Below are 26160 nucleotides of genomic sequence, written 5' to 3' on the forward strand. Positions count from 1 at the left end.
AGCCCCAACCTATTCAGCCTCTCCCTGTAGCTCACACCCTCCAAACCCAGCAACATCCTCGAAAGGGTTCAGAAAAGATTTGCAAGTTTTACAACATTCTTCCAACATCAGGGAGGGCAGAATCGCATGTAGTGTTCAAATACAAAAGAACATACCCATCTGTGTTTGAAACCTGCACAATCCAACATCATTAACAGATCTCAAAAAAGGTAATTAAAATGATACCCTGCTGCTGGTTGCCTACTGGCCGGATGTCCTCGTGAAGATCATTTGCCCACAGAACCTCCTTGGGCACGTCGTCTTTGATAGTAGTGTTTCTTTCCCACAGCTTCAACTTGGCATGCAGTTCCATCTTTTCTTTGTTCAGCTCAACGACCATTTTCTGCAGATGTTCCACCTGCAAGTAGCGTTCAGACAGGTGATGAAAGCATGCCTATTTCAGGAACTTCGAGACTGGCCCTGCTTGAGTACAAACTGCAATCGAACAGCAGTAATTTAAAGTGCCCTTGCATGCTGTGCCAAATGCCCGTTTAACGACTAACCAGTCAGCTCAAAGTCCACGCATTGAAATATTTTTGATTGGCAATGGTGTCAGGGGTGACAGGGCACATGCAGGGAAACAGGAGTTTGCACCACGTGATCAGACATGACCTGACTAGAGGTTTGCGTTATGGACTGAACGTCCTATGCCTGCTACAGTTCCATATTCTCATTTTAGCACGGGCTTGAAACACGACTTTGAGAAGCTCAGACGGTGAATAATTTAAAAAAAAAACTGTGTTTGGGCAAAGACTCTGGCTGCACAGAAGAGGATGTATCGGTGCGAAAATGAAACGCCCAAGGGAACCATCAAATGCAGACCTTGGGCGTACTTGACAATGTTCAACACAGGAGCCGGGCTGCTGAACTATCATCCTCTCCTAACGTAAGCCTGACGTGGAGGTGCTGGTGTAGGACAGGGATGAACAAGGTCAGAAGTCACGAGAGGTTCATCTGAGATCACAACCCATCATCAGAGCCCTGCCCCCTCGTCAGGCAAAGCGAAGCGAAGCACACAGGCAAAGAGACCAAAAAGGTTACACAAATGGTATGAGTGGACTGTCAATAGACCAAACAAGCCTCCGCAGGCAGTAAAAAGCATCAGACGACGAGGGCAAACTGACATCAGCCAAGCAGCAAGCGAAGAGACAATGCTTTAACGTCTGCCACCCTGAGTACGGGAGATGTCTCACTGTGTCTCTGCGTGCGCTGGCCTCGTTCTGTCTTGACGGTGCTAAATGACCCAAGATGGCAGACATTAACAAATCATCCCTTCACTTGCTGTACTTTGTTCACTTCGACTGCTGCTTTTGATTGCCTGCGGAGACTTTTTGTTCAGCCTATCATCACTCCACTCATACCACTTGTGCAATATTTTGGTCGCTCAGCCTGTGGATTCTGCGTCTATGTTCACCTCTTCACTTCACCTGTCGAGGGAGCGGCGTTCTGAGGGCTTAGGATTTCAGATGAACCTGTTGGGCTATAACCTGATGACATGTGACTTCTGACCTTGACCCTGATGATATCAGTCAGAATCCTACCTCCACATTGCTCCCTGCCTGAAATTATTCAGCCTTTGGTGCACTTTCCTGAAAAGATAGTGGAAGCATAATCTTTGAATATTTTTAAAGATAAATAGGTTCTTGATAAGCACGGAGGGGGTGAGAAAACTGGAAAGGTTATTGTAGGCAGATGGGAATATGGAGCAATTAGATCAGCTGAAATCTTACTGAAACCAGCGCAAGCTCGAGAGGCCAAGTCACCAGCACATGTAACACAAGTCATAGTCCTGTGGTATTTGGCACCTGCAGGAAAAGAAATGGGGAAAATAAACAGGAGAAAAAATAGCCGTGTACAGCACCTGATTTTGCAGCGCTGACTTTTCGGACTGAATTGTCTCCAATTCTTTCTGGAGCTGTTTCTGGGAGTACTTTGCAATTTCAACTGCATTTTTCAGAGTCTTGCTTTCTTCTTCTAGTTGCTGGATCTGGTTGCTCATCTCTAGTACAGACTCCTGCATTACACATGGTTCTCCCTGGCCACTTTCTTGCCAGGATTCCGAGCCAGCGACACCTTCCAGAACCTTCTGCTTCCAACTGCGCAGAGCCTTCAACTCTTGCTTTAGGCGGTTCTTCTCTTCAGTACTTGTTCTAAGCCGGGCCTCACTGGATTGGATTGCACTCATCAAGTCTTCTTTCGCAGACAGCTGGTCACCAGCTGCCTCCTGGGCTTCCTGAACTTCCAAACAAAGCTGCTCCTTTTCTTGTTCCAGAATAGTACATTTTGAACGCAAGAGATTTAATTCCTTGTTCAAATTGCTGACCATTTGCTGGTTCAATTGCTTTGTCTCTTTGAGCTCCTCTTCTGAAATGTTTAAGGCATCAGTCAACCTGCCTATTACCCTTTCCACTTCTTCAACTAGCTCTTCCTCTGTTCTCAATTCGTCAACCGGCTTCTTTCCTTCAAAAGCAAGAGCAAGCTTAGAATCAGCAACTTCTATTGCTCCCTCCTCGATTTGTGTTTCAGTTTCATCACAAAACTGCTTTATAGGCAAGGCTGACAACTCCTTCTGCAATGTATCAATCGTCCCCTGCAAGCCATTGCAGTGCCAGAGGTTCTGCGAATGCTGGGCAACATTGAGCAGAGGAATGATGGCAGAATTCAGTTCCACAAGTTGCCTTTGGTTTTCAATACCCTGTGGCAGCTCAGTTAGATCCTGACGCACAGAACCAACTGCTGAGGTTACCACAGGTACGTCAGAGGGTGGCCTTGTAGATGGAACAGAACTTACCCTCTGGTCTCTCCGCACAGCCGACACTGGATTAAACAGGCTTTGGCAGCAAGGTGTGTTCTGCTGCGCCCGCATTTCAGGATCATCTTTCAGTTCTGACACAGAGGGCACCTCTGCTTCTTCACACTGATGCTCCAGAGCCAAAAATGATTGCTTTTCAGGCCGAAGCAGAGTATCAAAGGCATCTTCACCGTGGCCGGGCTCAGAATTTTGAACCGTTCCATCAGCAGGTACCGCTCCTCCATTTATTATGGCAGCTTGCTCACCCAATCCCAAGCTTTGCATGGGCAACATATTGCCACTTTCACTCCAGCTTGGATTGCCCTGAGGAAGCGACCCTTCACTGGTTTGTTCCAGCACGGCATCCCTGGATAAAACTGCATTGTCAGCATACTTCTGCTCGGACTGCAAAACTATCTTCAGATTGGCTTTCAGATCACAATTCTCCTTTTGAAGGCATGACAGAACATTGAAAGTATCTTGCAGGCGTCCATTCAAAACCTGAATGGTCTGGTCCTTCTCTTCCATGCTCAGGAGAAGACCCTCAATGTTCTTACTTTGGATTTCCAGCGCAACTGTTAACTGCTGTGTTTCCCTGTGAATTCTCGACTGCAGATTGTCAAATTTTTCCTCAGCATGTCTTTTGGCTTTTTCTTCTTGCTCCTTCTCGGTGGTCAGCTCTTGACATTTTTTCTTAAGTTCACTTAGTTGTTTTAAATGTTCGAGTGACTGCTTGTCAAACTCAAGTTGCTCAGCAACTTTGCGCCTCAAGCGTTCCAGGAACCGCTCTCGACTGTCTCTCTCATTTTCCAGGAAGAGCTCGCTCGTGTCTCTCTCGTAGCTACTCGTGTTGCCCGTCTTGACAACCTCCACAGAAAGATTTCTCTCCTCGTTCAGTTTCTGCTCCAGTGCTTCTCCTGAGTCACAATGCAGATGATTGGGAAAGGTCTCGTTAACCTCAAGGTTTTCAGCATCTTGGTGTTGTAGATTTTCCAGGAGAGGGCCACGGCTCTCATCAGCAACAATAAGTGCCCCGCTGCTTTCTTTCATGATTTCCTCGATGCAGCTCTTTTCACTGTCAAGATCCACTATTTCTTGCTCAAGCCGCTGTATCTTCTTAGATGCAGCATTTTGCAGAATCTGAATTTCATCCTCATTTGGTCTCATACGGCCATCAATCAATGTCGTTAGATCCGAGATTTTACTGCACTCCAGCTCCAGCAACTTACTGGTCTCTTGCAGCCCTGCCACCTTGACTCTCTTATGCTTAAGGTCTTTTTCCAGGGCACTGATCTGTCCTGCCTGTACAGTAACCAGCGGAGCGGAGTGCTCAGTCTCTGCAGTGCTTATTTGCGTTGCCTTCTTTAGCTTGTGTCTCAGCTCCACAATAGTTTGCTGATTTTTCTGGCTTTCAATCACTTTGCTATCAAGTGCTTGCTTCACATCATCCAGCTCCTGCTGTAACATCTGCTTTTCTGACTTTACTGCATCCAATTCTAACTCACATTCTCTTAGACGTACAGACACCGTAATTGGTTTATCAAGCAAGTCAGCTGTCCCCTCATCTTTCTCTACAGGCTCTCTGGGCACAGCTGTATTTTCCACCCCATCCGCTTTGAATTCCTCCTTGGTCTCTTTGTTGAATTCCTGGAGTCGTGATGTCACATTCTCCCCAGGGTGTGGAAGGACATTCCTTGCTTCTTCCAATCTGTGGGATTCTATCAATGTTCCACTTTGCACAACTTCAGATATTACTTCAATGTTTAAATCTGGATCTCCTTCCAGATTGGTGCCACTGTCTTGGTCCAAGTTAACAGGCTTCATTGACAGCTCCAATTCTCCAAGTCGACTTCCTTCTGTCCAGTCCAATATTTCTTCTTCTGCTTTTAGTGACAATCCCACAACCAGTTCTACTTTATCAGGTTGCTCATCTTTTGATTGATGGTTGTCTTGCTCTTCACCTACATCACACTTGTTGACCTCATTCCCATCACAGCTGTTCAGCTCGCACCCCACTGGCGACAGTCCCATGCTCCTGGAGTCAGGTTGGAATGCACAATCCAGTTTCTTTTGAAGGTCATAAAGTTTGGATACAAGAGCTAGGTTCTCCGCTAAAATTAAAAGAAAACAAAATTAAACTTTGCTAAGTTTGTAATGGTGATAATAACTGTGCACCCTGTCAAAAAAGCAAAAACCAGTGGATTATCAAGTTATGGAACAGTCCAAATTCTCTCAAAACATATCAAGGAGATGAGTCTAGACTCTAACTTTTAGCTCATTTAAAGGCAAATTGTAAGGTGCTGATTCCAGGTGTGATTCGATGGATCAAACTACTAGGCTTTAAGCAAAACACACTTTATTCTTATATCATAATTAAAATACAAACAAGAAGAAGAAGAATGGGCATAACTCTAATCTATCAAAATACTTAAACAAAATAATTCATTGCTTTTAACCACCACTCACCAACTGTTCCAATATAGCAGCATCCCATAAACACACCCTTGGGAAAGGCAAATTCAGCTAAACAAATTTCCATCACTTGCTATTTCCCCTTGTCCAAAAGAAGGAAAACCGACAGAATGAATTTAGCAGCTAAGAAAGAAATCAAGTTATTGCACAGCAAAAGAGAAGGGGCCGTATTTAGCAGCTTCAATTCCAAAACCCCCATCTTCAACCACCGAAAGCAAAGCCGAAAACCACGGGCCTGTGCGAGCCTGATTCCACCCACTCGTGCTTCTTTTGTCTCATGTAAGTAAACAAAACCCAAAGCCATTTACTCTGCTTTCCACAGAACAGTCACCTCAGCACCACCTTTCAAGAGAACCAGGATAGACAAATCCCTCTTAAAGAGGCATATTATCACAATCACCAGTCCTTACTCTGCTGAGGCCAAAGCATAAATGCTTTCAAGAGGGAGATAGATATAGTCTGTCTTTGGAGCTAAAGCTATCAAAGGGTAACAGGCCAAAGCTGGAGCAGGATACTTAGTTGGATAGTCAGCTATGATCACACTATGGCAGAGGAGACACAAATGAGTAAATAGAAAATAGGAACAAGAGTAGGCTATGTTTTTATATATAGTGAAATCTGGGCCAAAAGCCTAAATGATACAACAATTGAGCAGTGTCTCTGTACATAGACATTTCATGAGTGCATTGTTCATTGGTAAGTATACAACTCATGATTCAGCCTACTGCAATTAAAAATCTGCTCACGCACCATTTCTCCCTCCGATAAAGGCTCACTCACACTGTGGACTCGGCTCCAGTCACACAAAGCCTGATAGAGTCAGCATGTTAATGCGAAGTGGGTACAAGACACAGACAGCTCAGCTTTTACCCATTCACAAAATTCATCCTGTTCTATCCCAAAGTAAAACCTCCAAAATGATGGCACTGGTCAAGGCTTTCAGTACCAGCACACACAGAGCAAGCACCAACCAGAAAGCCCATATTTGCCTATTAAAATAACAGGAATTTAGCTCATCAGTCACTCATGTTGAGTTCATAGATCATAGGATCCCTATAGAGTGGAAACAGGCCATTCGGCCTAACAAGTCCACACCAACCTTCAGAGCACCCACCCCTCTATAACCGTCCTAATGTACAAATCCCTGAATACTATGGAGCAATTTAGCATGACCAAATCACCCTGACCTGCACATCTTTGTGGGAGGAAACCGGAGCACCTGGAGTAAACCCATGCAGACAAAGGGAGAACGTGCGAGTTCCACACAGTTACCAGAGGGTAGAATTGAACCCAGGTCCCTGCTGTTGCGAGGCAGCAGTGCGAGCCACTGTGAAGGGCCAGGAGTTAACACTCTTAAATCACTGATAAGACAAGACTTCCTTAATTTTACTGGGGAGCATACAACATTAAGAACTACAACAGTTAAGGCATTTTTTGAGTAATAGACTCACTTTTAGCTCCTTCTCTCAATTTCTGACTCAGAGCCAGCTCTTTGTGCAGCTTTTTCAGTTGTGCTTCCAGGTGCATGATTCTTTGAGTGCTTTGGTCGTGCCGGGTACCAAAGCGGTCTTTCGCCTCCAGTGCTTCCTGAAGGATGGGAGAAAAAGTCACAAACAGAAAAGTGAATAAAGCTGATGATAAACCTACAATAACCTTTACCCCAACACCTAGACGTTAAAGAAACACTGGTGAAATTATATGCCAGCGCATGTAGTCAGAGAGGTGAACAGGATGGAAACAGGCCCTTTGGTCCAATTTATCCACGCCAACCAGATATCCCAAATTAATCTAGTCCTAATTTCCAGCATTTGGCCCATATCCCTCCAAACCCTTCCTATTCCTATGTCCCTCCAGATGCCTGTTAAACGTTGTACCAACCTCCACCACATCCTCTGGCAGTTCATTCCATATATGCACCACCCTCTGCAGAAAAAGTTTCCCCATTTACATTAAACCTATGCACCCTACTTTTGAACACTTCTACCCTGGGGGTAAGACCTTGGTTGTTCACTGCTATCCATGCTCGTCGTGATTTTATAAACTTCAATAACGTCACCCTTCAGCCTCCGAAGCTCCAGGGAAAACAGCCCCAGTATATTCATCTTCTCCCTATCGCTCAAACCCTCTGACCCTGGCAACATCCTTGTAAATCTTTTCTGCACCCTTTCAAGTTTCACAACATCTTTCCTATTGCAGGGAGATCAGAACTGAACACACTATTCTAAAAATGGCTTAACCAAATGTCCTATACAGCTGCAATGTGATCTCTTCTGCAGGTGCACCATTGAACGCGTACTGTCCTGGTGCCTAACAGCCTGGTATGGCAACTGCTCTGCCTAGAACCGTGAGAAGCTACAGAAGCACAGCCCAGACCATCATGGAAGCCACCTTCCATCCATGGTCTCTAGTTACACAGCTTGCTGCCACTGAAAGGTTGTCAACAAAGATCCATCGCAATCCAGCAATGATCTCCTCCAACCTCTTCCTTCAGGCAGAAGATACAGAAGCCTGAACACACACACCAACAGGTTCAGGAACAGATTCTTCCCAGCCGTTATTAGACTGACGAATGGACTCTCTAGCCTCAAATAATGCTGATCTTGCTAACATTGATCTCACCTTGTGCACACCATATGCAATGTAACCAGTATGCTTTTAAGACTTTTTGACCTGTACAATCTTGTTACTATGCTCTGCCTGTACTGCTTGTAAACAAAACTTCTCACTGCACTTCGGTACACTTGACAATAAATCCCAACTCCTATACTCAATGTAATGTTCAAGAAAGGCAAATGCACCAAATGCTTTCTTCACTACCCTGTCAACCTGCAACTCCACTTTCACGGAATTATGAACCTACACTATGATCTTGGATCAAGTCATGAAGGCTGCCGGCTTGCCAGATCATTTGTTTCTCCTTCCCACCTAATTTTCATCTGGACCCCTTAAAAAGGTATTGGAAATATAGAGGGCAGGCTTGACCCAAGTGCAATTTCACAAATGAGGTTTGGAATTAGAAGGGGTGATTGGATTGGATTGATGTTCCATAACATCAAAGGGGAACAGATAGAGGAGATGTCCGGAATGCCTATGCATACAGTACATAGTTTAAAATTCAGAGCCAGTCCTTTCAGGAGTGACGTTAAACAACGTTTCTACTGCAAGGGTGGCAGGACTTGGAACTCTTAACAACGATGTTTGATGATTTTTAATCATTTTTAATCTGAGATCAAAAGGTTTTCGTAAACTGTAACATATCAGGGCAAAGGTAAATCTGCAGATTAAAGTCACAGATCTGATTGAACTGAAGTCACATCATGTGATTAGAAAGGCAAATAGTATGCTGATTTCATTAAGAGTGGACTTGATTCCATTGAAACTTAAAATTCTTACAGGACGGGGCAGGGTGGGCATAGATCAGATATTTCCCTGGCTAGTATGTGAATGAATGAATTAGCTTTATTGTCAAATATATGCAATGAGTGCAGTGAAAAGTTCATATGTTGCTATCCTAGGTACAAAAGTATCCGGGTACAGCCTCTTAAGTTACAAGATCTTAGAAAATAGACATAATATGCCCAGCATTGCAGAAATAAAAGTCCAGAACAGTGTCTTTCCAACCCATACCACCCTGGCACCTAGTCTCCAGTCTGCACTGGATCCTTCGCTTCAGACTGGCACCGGGCTTCACCTTGGGGATCATGAGACTGGGAGATCGCATCAGACCACCATAGTGGATGAGGATGCCATGCCGGGAGGCTGCTCCACTGGATGGGAAAGCCACCACGCCAGGCCGGGAGGGCACCAAGGGAGGCAGGGACCTGCGGAAGTAATCTCGGGACCAGCCACATAACACAGAGGAGGAGGAGGAGGAGGAATCTGTTCATTCAGAAGATGGTGAATCTTTGTAATTTTTTTTACCTCAGAGGGCTGTGGAACTCAATCAATCATGAAGCATGCTCAAGACAGGAACTGACAGGTTTCTGGAGACCAGTAACTACAAGGGATAGTGCACTGAAGTAGATGAACAGCTATAATCTAAGCAAACGGTGAAGCAGGCTTGACAGGCTGAATAGCCTACTCTTGTTCCCATGCTGTTACACACGGAGTAACTGATTCCAAGGTTAATTGGCACATCCAGTTTTCATTTCCATAGCAGGGAACATGAAAAATAGACAAGTTGCAATTACCATTGAAAAGGCAGGTTTGTTAAAATACAGCAACATCCACGATAAACATCACCTGGAGACTTTTCTGCAGAGTCTCCCCTTTTCTTTGGTAAGTCACTAGTTCCTTTTCTGCGGAGTGAAAATTAGCTTTGACTTCTGCCAACTCTCTGTCCACCTGCTGTCTCTGTGCTGCCATCTGTCAGAAAAGAAGTGACATTAGCTCACAAGAACCATCCTGTCAAACGTAGAGTTACCCAGCCCAGAAAATATTTAACCAAGATCAGGGGCATCTGCAAGATTTGAGATGTCCCAAGTAATTTCATCCAGATCATTTATCAACAAATCAGAATTAATCCAGTGAACATTTTTCACAAGATCTTGTTCCCTCTCTTTTACTTTCTATCGAATAGAACATGGGTTACACAGGGTGGGAATGTGGCCGTCAGATTTCATAAAAATCAAGCAAAGGTCAGGATGGAGGCTGATCCACAGTTCCGCACAAAGCTGTGCTCTCTATTAAGTGCCATTGAAGGATCACAGAGAAACGTACAGCAAAGGAACAGGTTGTTTCAGTAATCTGGTTCTTACAGTAAACAACAGTCTCCACTCAAGGTAATAGAATCCCTACAGTATGGAAGCAGGCTGCATTTCCCACCCTAGGCACTATAGGCAATTTAGCATGGCCAATCCACCTAACCTGCACATCTTTGGACTGAGAGAGGAACCGAAGCACCTGGAGAAACCCACGCAGACATGGGGAGAATGTGTAAACACCACACAGACAGTTGCCCGAGGGTGGGATCGAACCTGGGTCCCTGGTGCTGTGAGACAGCAGCGCTAAGCACTGAGCCACCAGCCACGGTCTCCACAACCTCAGCAAAAAGTATAATCACAAGTAAAACAACCATGTTTATGAAAGCTCCTTTTGTTGAGCAAACTTGCACTTTAAAATGTAAGCTTTATCATAAAAATCTGACCCCAATACTGAATGAAATTCTTTCTTTAAACCATCACAGAATCAATTGGGTCTGGAGCGCAGAAGGCTGAGAGGTGACTTTATTGAGGTTTATAAAATCACGAGGCATACAGGTAGGGTTAATGGTGGATCTTTTCCCTAGGATGGAGGATCTCAAGACTGGGGCCATATTTTTAAGGTGAGAGTAGAGAGATTTAAAAAGACACAAAGCGCAAATTAAAAAAAGAGGGTAGTTCGTGTGTGAAATGAACTTCCCGAGGAAGTGGTGGATGCAGGCACAGTTAGGACACTTAAGTAAGAACATGAATAGGAAAGGTTTGGAGGTATGCAGGCAAGACTCGTTCAGATCAGGATTATGTTCGGCATGGGCTGGTTGGACCAAAGGGTCTGTTTCCATGCTGTATGACAATATCACATTAGCTTCGCTTACTTTATCAATTGTAGATTGTAAAGCCAGATGTTCGTTCTTGAGCTTCTGGATCTCCTGGTTTAATTGGTTTTTCTCTTGCTTGCATTGATGTTCGAGGTTACGATACGCAAGTTGCTGATCGGACAGCTCCTAATAGGTAGAGAGGTGAGAATTATATTCATTCATCAGCTATATTTCCACGATTAGTGCTGACTAACACAACAGTTCTCATGTACTGGCATATCACATTTTAACCATGTGATAATGCAAAGTTACCGATCTTTGTAAGTAATCCAGTGTACACCTTCACACAAGCCTTACGTCACTTAGTCCATTCTGTTGCAAGAAACCCAATCTCAGCGTGTAGCATCTGGGACTCCAGAAATGCACCTCTGGATTAGCAGCGGAAAACCAGCCAGACACCTGCTCCCAACCACCACAGAATGCTGCAAAGTACTAGAAGTGTTGTTTAAGAGCATGAGGCTTGGCTGTTCCACCCACATTTTTACAGGCCCACTTTCTACATGAGAACTGCTGGTGCCTGTGGAACCAGGCCAACAGTTGAACCCCATTTAAATCGATTCTCACATCTCAAGTGGACTTTGTAAAGAATGGGGTGTCCAGAGAAAGTGTGAGCTGGAGACAACTCCAATACACAGCAAGACAGCAAGGTAATAGGTAATGGAAGGATGAGAGAATAGTTTGTAGAGACTACTCTCATTCTACACGAAACTATTTATTCTAACCTGTTGGTGTTCTTTCTCCTTGTCCTTAGACTTTTGTTCCATCAGGCGTCGAACACTTTCTGCATTCTGTCTCTGACAGCTCAGCTCCTCAGAAACCTGCTTCAGCTTCTGCTCCAGCACTACACACTAGCATGACAAAATATATAAAAAACCCAACTTCATTCTCTAATAGCCACGCCATTTCAACACATACAAGATTAAAAAAAAAACATTTTCTGTACGCAGGTGCAAGAGAAATTTCGTCATAGATAAAGAATACCCTTTCAATAATGCACTGTAACAAAGAAAAAGAAGTTTCCTCTACACCATCCTCAAACTCTCCTAGGACAGGTACAACATAAGGTTACAAACAGAAAAGCTCTCTCTATTCTTTGAAACTGGAAGTAAAGTCCCATCCACAGCGGTCCCACAAAACACTCCCGGAACATATACAGCATAGAGTTAGACACAGTAAAGTTCCCTTTATATTGTCCTATGAAACCTCCTCAGCTGAATAGGCTAAGTGCACAGTAGAACTCCACTCCCTACTTTGTGAAAATAAAGTAACTCAACCCAACTTAAGTTGTGTCCACAAATGTGGAGAAAACGCTCATTCCATCAAGCACAGACTGGTGTTGAATCCAGGCCGCAGAGACAGAAGCCCAGCATTTAATCATTTTCATCAGCCATTCACGTTACCCCACTGCGCTTTATACTAAGAGTTCTGTGCTCCAATCTCATTTTGTAAGGCAGCTCAGTTAAGTATAGCTCAACTCCCAAAGGAAGGACAAACCTTGTTGTTGTTCTGCTCTTGCTGTATGGTTGCTCTCATTAGATCATCTCTGCTCTTACTCAAAGCTTGTTCTTTCATTGCCAGCTCTGCTCTGGATTTCTCCAGATGTGACTGCACCTCCTGCAACTTGTTCAGGTGATTTTTAATCTCTTTCTCTTGGGACTGAACGCAAACCTCCAGCTCAGACATGGTACTCTGCAGCACTGCAAATGATAGCAAGCAAAGAATCATTCTTGGATTTTGCACATGACTAAATAGCAGTTATGACCTACTGAAACTTGCTATTCATATTAAAATATAATAAAAGTTTACAAGAACACAAGAGATAGCAGCAGAAATAAACCATTTGGCCCATTAGGCCTGCTCTGCCATTTAAACACAACCAGGTTAATCTTGAACTCCACTTGCCTGCCTACTCTTAACATCTCTAGATTACAGAGATTCTAAAAACCCACTTATCTCAGCCTTAAACATATTGACTTCTTTTTATTCCAAAATAGGATTCTGGAAGCTGTATTGTTTTGAGATACATAACTCTTTCAGCAAGAAAGTTCTCATCTCAATCCTAAATGAGTGGTCCCTTATCCTGAGACTTTGCCCTCATGTTCTAGAGTCACCAGCCAGTACGAATCACCTCTCAGTGTCTACCCTAATAATCACCTTCAGAATCTTCAATATTTCAATGAGGTCACCCCTCATTCTCTAATCCCCACCTTAGTTAAAATCTCATCATAAGACAACTGTTTAATTCCAGAGACTAATCTTGTGAACATTCACTGAATTTCCTCCAATGGAAAGCATTCTTCAAATAAACAGCAATCCAGGTGAAGTCACACCAAAGCCTTCTAACAATTTTAGCAAGACCCTTACTCTTGCACAAAAACAAAGTTGCTGGAAAAGCTCAGTAGGTCTGGCAGCATCTGTGTAGGAGATACTCTTACTCTTGCACTCCAATCTTCCTGCAATCAACGCGTTTATTTTGCTGAAAACAACAAATGCTGGCGATCACAAGTCAGACTTCATCCATGAATAGAGATCAAGGTAACGTTGAGCCTAGCTGACTCTTCTTCAGAGTCTTGTTCACAATTCACTTAACCTGTCTCTCTCTTTGCAGCCACTAATAGCTTACCTTCTGTGTAGCTATGTATTATCAGCAACTGAGCATAGTGCCCATGATCTCTTTGGCCAAGGCATTAGTATAGATTATATAAAGTTGAGGTCTCCATCACTCATTCTTGAGACACTCAAATAATCACCTACAAGATGCCAACTGAAAAGAAGGCCAATTTATGTCCACTATTTTCTGTAAGTTAATCAATTCTCTATCCAGAGAGAGATGGATTACCCACAACTCTGAGCCTATATTTTGCCAACTGACTTTTTGTGTGATGTCTTATCAAATGCCTGTGGGCATTGGTGTCTCTGAATCACCAGCACTCCTTCACTATCAACACATCTTGTTCACACACCCAATTGTTTACGTACTACATACACAGTTCCACTCTTGCTTCAGCTCACATAGTTGTACAGCACAGAAACAGACCTTTCAGTCCAACTTGTCCACGCCATCCAAATATCCTATATTAATCTAGTCACATTTGCCAGCATTTGGCCCATATCCCTCCAAACCCCTCCTATTCATATACTCATCCAGATGCTTTTAAAACGTTGTAATTGTTCCAGCCTCCACCACTTCCTCTGGCAGCTCATTCCACACATGCACCACCCTGTGTGAAAACATTGCCCTTTAGGCCTCTTTTAAATCTTTCCCTTCTCACCTTAGACCTATGCCCATCTAGTTTTGGACTCCCCTACCCTAGAAGGGGAAAAATAAGCTATTTACCCTATCCATACTCCTCATGGTTTTATAAACCTCAATAAAGCCACTCTTCAGCCTCCGACACTCCAAGGAAAATAGCCCTCTCCTTATAGCTCAAACCCTCCAACTCCAGCAAATTTCCTTGTAAATCTTTCCTGCACTCTTTCAAGTTTCACAACATCTTTCCCATGGCAGGGAGACCAGAATTTAAAGCAGTTTTCCAAAAGTAGCCTCACCAAAGTCCTGTACAACTGCAACATTACATCCCAACTCCTATACTCAATGCACTGACCAATGAAGACAAGTGAACCAAACACCTTCTTCACCACCCTGTCTACCTTGGATTCCTTCTCTGTAAAATATCATCTTGGAATTAATTCTCACAAAATCCCAGCTTTCAAGTCAAGTAATAAGAATATATTTTTAAAAAAAAGCTCTGCTGAAGAAATCTAGAGAAGTGAGGAGCAGCCCAGATACTGCTCCACTCTTTGAAGACTAACATCCCTCCCCTTTCGCTCAAAATTCCCCCACATAAGAAATCCAGTGTCTGCCCCATCACCTTGCAACCCCCTCCTCTCAGCGACTCCTATATGCTCAGACAGCAGGCAGTAATGGCTCTCTCTCATCATTAACACCTTTTTGGAAGCATCTTTTGCTTCAGTATTTTGTTCTGTTTTTATTGCATCCTTCTGCGTTGCCCACCACACCATTATATACTTCCTTCTTATTCCCCACACCCCATATTTCCTTGACTCTACACATGCTTAATGACCTTTTTGAAAATGTTCATTATTTCTTTCTCTCTCTCTCTCTCCCTAATGACTTGCTGAGTGGGCATTTTCCAGCATTTCGTGCTGTTATCATTGGAATATAATTCAATCCGATATCTCTCTCTTCTCTCCCCCCCCACCCCGAGGGCTACTTTCCACAAATCTCAATATGAGAGATGAGATAACTGCACCTTCTTTCTGTAACTGTCAAGTACGTGGGTTGCCAGACTGGCTAAACAGGAATGTGGTGGAATCTGCATGATAGAAAGGAGACAGCAGAAATCTAAACAACATGCAAAAACATCAGAACATCACGGTAACAAAATGTGAGGCTGGATGAACACAGCAGGCCAAGCAGCATCTCAGGAGCACAAAAGCTGACGTTTCGGGCCTAGACCCTTCATCCGTACCTTGGTTTTCTTTCCTCAATTCCTGCACTTCAGCATTTGCAGACACTTCAAGGGGACCGAGGTGGCCACTCCTGGACTCCGATCCAAGGGTATTGGCTTTGTTGAAGTTCTGTTTCTGGCTTCTGGAATTGTAGTACAGAGGAGACCTTGCCTGCTCCCATGGAAACACAGAGGAAGGTGATCCTTGTCCAACAGGGCTCTCAGGTACCCAAGGTGGCGTTCCCTCTTGCTGCCATGAAAACGTGGAGGCTCTAATCTGCTGTGGAGCACTTTCTCGGTGACTCTTGTTGCTGCTGAACTGCAACTGTTGAACCTTGGTCGAAGAACATTTAGTGAGTGAGTTTGGAAGAGGAGTTCAAGAATGTCTCCTTCACCCCAGCCTGAAGGCACTGACTTGAAGAATACAGTGGCAACAGGAACTCTGTAATAAACGGTCCCACTACCCATTTTTCACAGAGTGAAGGGAAGTGGGAATGGGATCTTTAAGCCAATCTTTCGCAATGACCTTGAGTTAAGCATTCATGCAGTGCAAGCTGTCAGGGGCAAAATGACAAAATCTTGACCAAATAAAATAAAATTTAATTCACTTTGATAAGATCCTAGGATCTTGAGAGATCTTTGAGTCCTCTTTCGCCACAGGTGTGGCCCGAGAAGGCTGAAGAATAGCCAATGTTATTCTTTTGTTCAAGAAGGGCAACAGGGATAATTAGGGAAATTATAGGCCAGTGAGCCATACATTAGTGGTAGGGAAGTTACTGGAGAAGATTCTTGAGGACAAGATTTACTTGCATTTGGAGAATAGAATTATCAGGGATAGTCCGTATAGCTTTATGGAGGGAGTGTCTTGTCTCGCAAACTTGATTGAGCTTTTTGACGGAGTGCCAAAGATGATTGATGAGGGTAAGGCAGTAGATGTTGTCCACATGGACTTTACTAAAGCACTTGACAAGGTCCATTATCTTCAGTGTTATAGGGACAGGGTAGGGGGTGGGTCTGTGCAGGATGCCCTTCGAAGGGTTGGTGGGGGCTCGATGGGATAAATTGCCTACTTTCACACTGAAGGGATTCTGTGTTGAGAGAAAAAGGAGTTTTTGTAATTAAAGATGGTACTTAAAAAGAATAAAAGCTTCCAGCCCAAGTTAGCTCATTCCATTAAGGTTCAATTCAGCAGCCTACTTCTGTCGTCACAAACAAGCGATTCTAATCGCTAGAAGAGGGAAGAGGTCAAAGAGCGGAAGACTGCCAATGAGTCCCAGCAGGATTTTTTTTTTTCTTCAATTTGCACTGTGAACAAATTTATGCAAAGTCTTCAGTGCAATATCACAATCCAAGATGCTTCACAGAGGGGTGAGAGAATTAGAAGAGGAGATTATTTTTTGCAATCATGCATGGGAAGTGGGGCACTGGCTTGGCAAGTATTTATTGCCCATTCCCTATTTTCCTTGATAAGTAATCTGATGTTAAGAGAGCTCTTAAACATAAAGAAATGCTGAAAAGACAATGGAAGTGGGAAGAGTGGTTCCAGAGGGGAGGACAAAAGACTGGAGACTATTCAACGAAGGTTTCTCACTCCTGCCAAGTAACATACTCTTTAAAAAAATTTCCCAGTCTCTCCCATTCTTACAATAGCTTCACTCTCATTCTTACGCTGACATCTCTCTACATGCTGTGAATTCTCCAGTATCTTGTCAGTGGACTGTTAACATGGCCCAAGATCTGCCTATCAATCTTCAAGAGGAAAGAGGGATCCCTATGTCCTCATCAGCTCTCAACATTTGTAAGGTTCCAAACTGAAAACATAAAACAAACCCAAATCCTTGCCCATGTGTGCTGCAAACACTGTTCTGCCTTTTCAGTACAGTGGGAAGTAAAATACAGCTGAATGCAAACAAGGGATGAACAAACAACACACCATGATCTCATCTGTCAAACTCATCTGTACCCAACATTATGCAACTGCACAAATGTCACCAACCTGCAGCTTCAGAGCTTTCACCTCCGAAACTAGTCGCTTTTTCTCCTCTATCGCCTGGTTATATTTTTCTTGCAGTTCATCTAGTTTAGAAGCTAGAAATCAAAATGTGACAGTAAACATTATAATTTTTTTTGGCATTGTGGAAAGCATGTCACAAAGCCCTCAAAACCTCCACCGCGCAGAAGGAGGGGAGCAACGGGAACACTTTCAAATTCACTTACACCAGCCCATTATCACTGGGACAAAAATTCCTCAGATCTCCTACCCTTACAGCACTGAGACAGATGCACAGGCTTCAGAGGGATGGGCCACCACCTTCACAAGGGCCGACAAGACCCACATCTCAAGAGCAATTAAATAAAACAAGTATAAATCAAACTACTACGCTGGGCGATGGTGGTACCAGTTAGAAAGTGCCCTTTTAACTCCCAGGAAACACTGGATTAAGTGCTCCTGCCTTTCACATAACCTTGAAGGTTAGACATTTGGCAGACTAAGTCATTGCAAAACATGATGTCGGCAATAAAAAAAACCTCATTTTAAAACAGATGCTGGAAGCCCAGAGGCTGCAAGTCAGCTCTTTACATTTACACTACATTCCAGCTCTTTGTCTGGCAGCAGACTCAGTCAGTTTTTCAGGGGCTGGAGAGCCTGCCTAAGGGAAACAGTGGTGTAAACAAAGAGAAGAAATGGTTTGGCAAACACGGATCCTTCCTAGGAACCAAATTCAAAGAACATCAATATTTAAAACAAAACTCAAATGCCTTCAGGGTGGAAGCATCCTCATTGTTCTGAACTGTCTCTCTCACCACAGTTGCCAACCAACCTTCTGGTCCAACTACAATTTTCTGTTTTTAATCACTACGGCAATTCTATCCTGGTCAAGATAACACAGTATTTTCCATGATCTTAACAAGCGTGCAAAAGTCAGCAGGAATCTTTAAAATAAAACCTTACCGTACTCACTATTATAGATTTAGAAGTTTTACTGAGTTTTGCCTCGATTAATTTTTTAAAAAAATATAAAATACAGGTACAAAGTTATCCTAGGGCAACGTTTTTAAGAGCATTAAGTCTGTACTTTTTTCTGGGTCTGTAGACTGCTTAAGGTGCAGAGATGGCCTTTAGCGGAGTGATGTGTTCTTCCTGTCAGATGTGGGTGATTAGGGAGAATTTCAAATGTTCCTGGTTATGTCTGCAGGACTTGTGCTTGACTGTGAATCTTATCGGGTTGCATGCATCGGTTTTAGCAGTAGTTATAGGCAATGAGGAATTTACAGGAGCTGGTAGCGCAAAGGATGGCAGTTTCAGGATGGTAAAGAAACTGCAGAAAGGCAGTCATATAGATATGTTACCTCTAGGAAAAGTAAAGTAAACAAGTAGTGCAGGAGTCTCCTTTGGCTATGCCCATCTCAAACAAGTACGCTGTTTTGGAAAATGTAGGGGATGATGGGGTCTCAGAGGAATGTAACACTGGTAGCCAGGTTTCTGGTGCTGAGACTGGCTCCACTGCAAGAGGGGTATGTCAGGTTCCAAGCAATCAATTGTGATAGGGGACTCTCTAATCAGAGGCAGAGACAGATATTTTCACAGCCGACAGCAAGACATCAGAATGATGCATTGCCTCCCTGGTGCCAGGGTCAAGGATGTCTCAGAGAGGGTGCAGAATATTCTCAAAGGGATGAGTGGCCAGCGGAAAGATGCTGTACATGTTGGTACAAATGACAGAGGGAGAGAAAGGGACAAGGTTCTAAGGAGAGAATATAGGAAATTAGGCAGGTTATAAAGTAGGTACTCGAGGGTAATTAATATCTGGATTACTCTTGGTGCCATGGTCTAGTAAAAGGTAGGAATAGGATAGAGTGGATGAATGGGTGGCTGAGGCAGAGATTTGCACTTGTGGATCATTGGCAGGGATATTCACTAGTGCTACTTGAGAGGCTTTAAACTGAGGTACAGGGGACCCAAAGAGATAGTGAGAAAAGAGACAAGTCTGATGCTGGTACAGTTGAAAAGAGGAGCAAGTCAAATAGTCAAGAAGGCAAGAACAAGCCGGAGAACAAGGCAAGATTAATCAATTAAACTACATTTATTTCAATGCAAGAGGCCTGACAGGTAAGGCAGATGAAATCAGGGCATCATTGGGAACATGGGATTGGGATATCATAGCTATGACAGAAAAGTGGCTGAGGGAAGGCAGACTTAATGTTCCAGGGTGTAGATGCTACAGGAAGGATTGAAGGGGGAAAGAGGGAGAGTGGCATTCACTGGAGGGTGACTAACGTGGTGCTATTATTTAAGAAATCTTGTAAAGGAAAGCCGGGAAGTATAGGCCAGTGAACCTGACATCAGTGGTTGGTAAGTTGTTGGAGGGGATTCTGTGGGACAGGATTTACATGTATTTGGAAAGGACTGATTAGGGATAGTGAACATGGATTTGTGTGTGGGAAATCATGTTTCACTAACTTGATTGAGGTTTTTTGAAGAAGTGACAAATAAGATGAAGGCGGCAGAGGGGTGGACTCCAGCAAGGCATTCACCAAGGTTCTGCATGGTAGACTGGTTAGCAAGATTAGATCACATGGAATCCAAGGAGAGCTAGCCAAATGGACATAAAAATTGGCTTGAAGGTAGGAGACAAAGTGTGATGGTGGAGGGCTGTTTTTCAGACTGGGGGCCTGTAACCAACAGTGTGCTGCAAGGACCAGTGCTGGGTCCACTGCTTTTTTTTCCCCATTTATATTAATTATTTGGATGCAAATACAGGAGACGTGGAGTAATGGACATCAAAGAAGTTTATCTCAGGGTACAACAGGACCTTGATCAGATGGGCTGAGGAGTGGCAGATGGAGTTTAATTTAAATAAATGTGAGGTGTTGCATTTTGGTTCGGACTTATACACTTAATAGTAGGCTTAGGGAGCATTGGCAAACAAGGAGACCTTGGTCTGTAAGCTCATTGTTACATGAAAGTGGAGTTGCAGGTAAACGGTGTAGTGAAAAAGGCTTGCCTTTGTTGGTTAGTGCAGGAATTGTAGGGGTTCGGAGGTCAGACTGCAGCTGTACAGGACATTGGTTAGGCCACTTTTGGAATACTGCGCTCAACTCTCACTATAGGAAAGATGTTGTTAAATTTGAAAGGGTTCAGAAAAGCTTTACAAGGATGTTGCTAGCACTAGATGGTTTGAGCTACAGGGAGAGGCTGAAATGGCTGGGGCTATTTTACCTGAAGCATCTGACGCTGAGGGGTGACCTTAGAAATCTTGATAAAATAATGGTTAAGATGAACAGCCAAGGTCTTTTTCCCCAGGATAGGGGCATCCGAAACTAGGGGTTTATGGTGAGAGGCGAAAGAAAAGGGATCTAAAGGGTCAACTTTCCATGCAGAGGATGGTGAATAAGCTGCCAGATGAAGTGGTGGAGGGTGGTACAATTACAACATTTTAAATGCATCTAGATTGGTACATGAAGAGGAAGGGTTTAGAGGGATACAGGCCAAATGCTGGTAAATAGGAGTAGATTAATTTAGGATATCTGGTCGGCACAGATGAGTTAGATCAAAGAGTCTGTTTCCATACTGTGCAACTCTACCACCCTGATAACACAGGGTCAGTCACAGATTAAAGTGAGAAGCCTTAATGTGTGCTCTTAAACCCTGTGAGTCAGGTTTCATTATTTACCCCATGCACTGAGACAACAGGTAGCCAAAAGGCTGCAGGGATGAAGCACATGACGTTTATTTGGTCGTTGACATTAGGGAGTCATTAGTGCATGGCAAAGACACACAGGGACCTTACTGTCTCACCAAAGGTCACCAGGCAGAACTTGAATGAGTTAGAAATACTGCTCACACAATGTTCTCATTGTCGCTCCAGGGTTTTAAACATGTTGCGTTGCATCCTTGAACCACTACAGTCCATTTGTTGTTAGGGAGTGAATTCCAGGATTTTGACTAGCAACAGTGAAGGGATGGTGATATACAAGTCAGGATATTGAGTAGCTTGGAGGGGAACTTGGAGGCAGGTGACACAACCACATATCTGCTTCCCTTGTGTTTCGAGATGGTTGTTGCCATGGGTTTGGAAGATACTGTCCACGTAGCCTTGGTGAATTTCTCCTTGCAACTTGTAGGTGGTACACATGGCTGCTACTGCAAGTCAGTGGTAGAGGAAGTGATTTTGGTGTCAATCAAACAAGTGGTTTTGTTCTGAATGATATCAAGCTTCCTGAGTGCTGTTGGGGCGGCACTCATCCAGGTAAGTGGAGAACATCCCACCACAGTCCTGACGTGCGTTATAGATGGTGAAGAGGCTCTGAGGAGTCAGCAGGGGAGTTACGTGCTGCAGGACATCAAGTCTCTGACCTGCTCTTGTATGGCTGGTCCAGTTCAGATTCTGGTCACTGGTAGCCACCAGGATCTCGATAATGGGGTTTCAGTGATGATAATGCCATTGAGCACTGGACAGATTTTCGTTTACTGGACATGATCATTGCTTGAGCACTTTGTGGCACAAAGATTAGCTGCCTATCCAAATTTGAATGTTATCAAGGTCTCACTGCATTTGGGCATGGGCTGCTTCAATATCTGAGGAGTTGTGAATGGTGCTGAAGATTGTTCAATAATCACCAAACATTTCCATTTGTGGCCTTATGATTGAGTGAAAGTCATTGATAAAGCAGCTGAAGATTGGGGCTAGGACACTACTGAGAAACATCTTGGTGAAACATTAGATTAACATTGATGCTATGTTTCTGATTATGCTATTCTTAATCCCGGAATGCTCATTTCCAACTGATATAAGGAGCAAAATAAAAGCATGTTCATGACAACTTAAGAAGAGCATCCATCTCATTCACTTATGGTTTCCAGTGTTAACTGCCCTTCTGAGAAAACTGGACCAAACAGACCAGGTGTATGCCAGAGCTGATCCAAGCTGTACAGTGTTCTCCATTAATCTGGAAGATCAACAAATGGTTCCAGTAACCCTGTGTTGGGTTGGGGAAGAAGTGACAAGAACCTCAAACTTTGATCACAAACCGGTGATCAAAACTCTCTAAGTTTGAGAATAGACACCCAGTGATCCCAAAAGGCCATTCTCAGAGTTATAATTTCTACAGTCAATAAGCATGGTGAAGCCAGTGATCTATCCCTCCCACACGCAATCTGGTCTCCTGGGTTGGAGTATTACGAAGAATGACAGTAGCTATGCTGGTCTCTCTAGGAGACATAAGCAAAAAAAAGGAGATAAAAACAGCGTGCTAACTAAAACCAGGACTGTGCAGCAGTTCAACCTTATAAACAGACAGGAGGACCATCTGGTGGTCTAATGGTGGTGTCCTACTCTTTGACCGAGAGGCCTGAGTTCAAGTACAACCTGCTCCGGAGGTGCATAATAACAGGTTGGGAAAAAAAAACGTCAAATTACAAAAAGACAGGAATAGAGACTTTGATTCTTCAAATTTATATCCAGGCCAAGTGGTCATGGTGCATGATAATCCCTACTGGTCAGCTTAAAGACAAACCCAGTAGTGTTTCATCTGTGTTTGCCGAACTCCTATTCAAACAAGAGAACTGGATATGGGAGAAAGTTAAGTTAGAATTTTGACAAATGAGCTTCACCACTCTCCAAAAAAAAAAGAAATAAAGTCACAATGGTTATGGTACAGGAGGCAGCCATTCAGCCCATCGGGTCTGTACAGGCTCGTGCAAGAACTAATCGGCAAGTCCCCGCTCTCCTGCCTTTTCACTGCGGTCTTGAACACTTCTCATAGAATCATAGAATCCCTACAGTGAGGCCCAACAAGTCCACAACAAACATCAAAGCCTCCCACCCTGCTATAGCCCACATAATCTACACATCCCTGAACACTAAGGGCAATTTAGTACAGCCGATCCACCTAGCCTGCACATCTTTGGATTGTGGGAGGAAGCCAGAGCACCCGGACGAAACCCAAGCAGACACGGGGAGAACGCGCAAAGTCCACACAGACAGTCGCCCAAGGATGGAATCGAACCCTGGGGCTGTGAGGCAGCAGTGCTAACCACTGAGCCACCGTGCCGCCCCTTCTCTTCAGATAATTATCCAATTCCTCCTGAAAGTTAACGTTCCTATCTGTTAGCTATACCAGGCACATCAAGATCAAACCAGAATAGTAAAAACAAAAAGAACTCCCACCCAGGTTTTCTGGAAACTCACCCTCATTAGGCCTGCTGAGCACGGAACACACAGGATAGATCTGAGTTGGAGTAAGGTGGAGCTGGCATTCTGTTGGTGTTGAGGCCCTTTGACTTCGTTCAAGTTCTGCCTCCAGCCTGAAAGCATTCCATGGTTTTACTTTGTATTAAAAAGTTATTTTTAAACCCTTAAAACCATTATTGTCAAGAGGCTAGAGATGAAGAAGCAAAACCCTAAATGCAAGGATGAACCACCAAGCTTGGAAAGAGAAGAGTGGAGAGAAATTAGGAAGGTGTTTAAGTTAACACCTATCATTGGTTTTAAAACCTATAAAAAAGGAGGGGGAAGGAAAGAGAAAAAACGTCACAGGTTGGAAAAAGAAAATGAACGACAGAAGTTTTCATCCACGGCAAGGCATTTTCATGTAACCAACAGAACATCACAACAGCTGAGCCCCACATAACAAACTGCAAAACATCAGAACATTCCATATCCGCGGACGTTAGATTTTGATTCATAGCTCTGGACGGAGGCTGCAGATGTTTACACACCATTTTAAAAAAAAGCCTTGCCATATTCACATTGCTTAGAATCAAATGTTTCAGCTGTCTTCAATTCCCACTTCCACCCCACCCCCCAACTTATCCAAAGGAATTACGTAGTCCACGGTGAAAGAAAAGGTAATTGAGATGCAGAAAGCGTTTGAAATTGATAAGCAAGAATACAGACAGCCTGTCCATTACTTAATATGGATATTGTGGAGGCATTGGCCTTAAGTTTTTAGTCTTCCTTAGATTCGGGGTGAGCCCTTGCAGTGCAGTGGTAATGTCACTACCTCTGGACCAGGAAACTCGGGTTCAAGCCCCACCTGCTCCAGATGTGTGTAATGACATGAAAGCCAAAGAAGTGCAGATACCGGAAATAAGAGACAAAACGCAAAACTTGCTGGAAAAACTCAGCAGGCCTGGCAGCATTTGTGGAGAGAAATCAGAGTTAAAGTTTCAGATCCTGTGGCCTTTCTTCAGTGCAGTGCTAAGAACAGCAACTACTACAAGCCAATTAGTTTAACATGGATGGTAAGAAACTGCCAGAAACAACAGTTTGGGACAGATGAATGAAGGTTAATTCAGCATGGAATTGTGTTCTATGGAACACAGTCGGAAAACTGTTCAGTTAACTGCTGATTTTTGAAAAAGGCAAGAGATGGCTGATGAAGGCAATGTTGTTATTGAGGTGCACATGGACTTCCAAATGGCATTTGTCAGCGTCACACAACAGCTTTGTGAACAAAGGCACAAATCACAATGGATGCAAATTAACTGACTAATACAAAAAAAAGTCAAGCTTTTTTTCAGGCTCAGGGAAGGTTTGAAGTAGAGCTTCATAGTGGTCATGTTGGAACTCTTGTTTTTTCTGATGTATAATAAATGTTCCTTGTACACCAAGGCTTTGGCCATTGTTAAAATGAACAAATTATATGAAACTTGGAAGCACTGCAAACTGTGAAGGGTCCCTGGCGCTGTGAGGCAGCAGCGCCTAACCCGTGATCCACCATGCCGCCCTTGCCAAATGTGAAAGGTTTCATTGCAGTAGAAAGAACATGGAGAGAAATTACAAAAAAGGGTGCAACTCTAAAAGTGATGCAAGAGAAGGACCAATGGCGTATACGTAGATAAGTAATTGAAGGTAACAGGACAAGTTGACAGCATGGTTAATAAATTATGTAGTACCCAATGCTTTGTAATTGGAGGTGCAAAGTACAAGAGTAAGCAGGTCAAATGAACTTGTATCAGGCACTAGCTTGGCTTCAGTTGGAGGACTGCATCAAGTTATGGGCACGTCATTTTAGAAAGCATGCGAAGGCATTGGAGGGAGTGCAGAAAAGATGCACAAGAAAGGCTCCCAGCATCTGAGATTTGATAGAAGTATTCAAAATCACAAAGAGGATGGAAAGAGTAGACAGCAAGAAACTGTTCTACTTGCACAAGCATAGAGAATGGGGGCACAGTTTTACATGTTACTGGATAAAGAAACTAAAGTAACGAAGAGAAACATTTCCTCAAAGAAGCTAAGGTCCAAATGCAGAGCCTGAGAGTGGATTGGAAGCAGGTTCAATCAAGAAATTCTTAGAGAAATAGCATGTTACTTCAGAAAAAAAAATATGCAAAGTCACAGGGGAAAGAGGTGGAGAACTGCTCATTTGTGGAGACAATGGTCCAAGTGGCCTCCATCTACTCCGAAATGAATCTGTGAACTATTGATAAGTTATAGCTCCCCGATAAACAGTGCAGCAAATGAGTGGCGCAAGACCAGGCAATACCTTTTTAGTTCTTGCTCCAGGTTGTCTATCTGTTTCTTTGCTGCCAGCAGCTGCCCCTCCAGACTGCATACAAGGGCCTCCTTTACCTGAATCTCGTGGCATAGCCTCTGCTGTGCTTTCTCTAGATTGTTGCGTGCCTCTGTCAGGCCCTGTGTCTCTCTCTTCAATGCCACATTCTCGTTCCGTTCATCTTCAAGCTGAAAAAGAAAACAGTAGCAACAAAATTAGCACACTGGTTTGTGCCTGGAATGGTGAGGTAAACACCTTTCAAGCTGTGCATACGCAACAAGACTTCCATCTCTGAAAATGCTCAGTCT

General features: G+C 43.6%; 1 protein-coding gene across 4 annotated transcripts in view; it reads right to left on the reverse strand.

The window, feature by feature from the left end:
* Positions 1–26160, reverse strand: part of LOC125449353 (centromere protein F-like) — a 44309-nt gene that overhangs the window by 12432 nt on the left and 5717 nt on the right. For 2 of the 4 annotated variants that reach the window (XM_059641611.1, XM_048525096.2), the window contains exons 3-13: positions 25844–26040; positions 23545–23660; positions 17349–17440; positions 15374–15686; positions 12375–12577; positions 11603–11728; positions 10878–11006; positions 9545–9667; positions 6754–6889; positions 1901–4941; positions 226–397 (exon numbers count right to left, since the gene is read on the reverse strand). In XM_059641611.1, the coding sequence (XP_059497594.1) occupies positions 226–397; positions 1901–4941; positions 6754–6889; positions 9545–9667; positions 10878–11006; positions 11603–11728; positions 12375–12577; positions 15374–15686; positions 17349–17440; positions 23545–23660; positions 25844–26040 (4648 nt within the window). The remainder of the gene's footprint in view (positions 1–225; positions 398–1900; positions 4942–6753; positions 6890–9544; positions 9668–10877; positions 11007–11602; positions 11729–12374; positions 12578–15373; positions 15687–17348; positions 17441–23544; positions 23661–25843; positions 26041–26160) is intronic. The other 2 variants (XM_048525097.2, XM_048525098.2) reach the window with 1 other exon arrangement.

Source organism: Stegostoma tigrinum, chromosome 42 (genome assembly GCF_030684315.1).
Source record: "Stegostoma tigrinum isolate sSteTig4 chromosome 42, sSteTig4.hap1, whole genome shotgun sequence".
Lineage (NCBI taxonomy): Eukaryota > Metazoa > Chordata > Chondrichthyes > Orectolobiformes > Stegostomatidae > Stegostoma > Stegostoma tigrinum.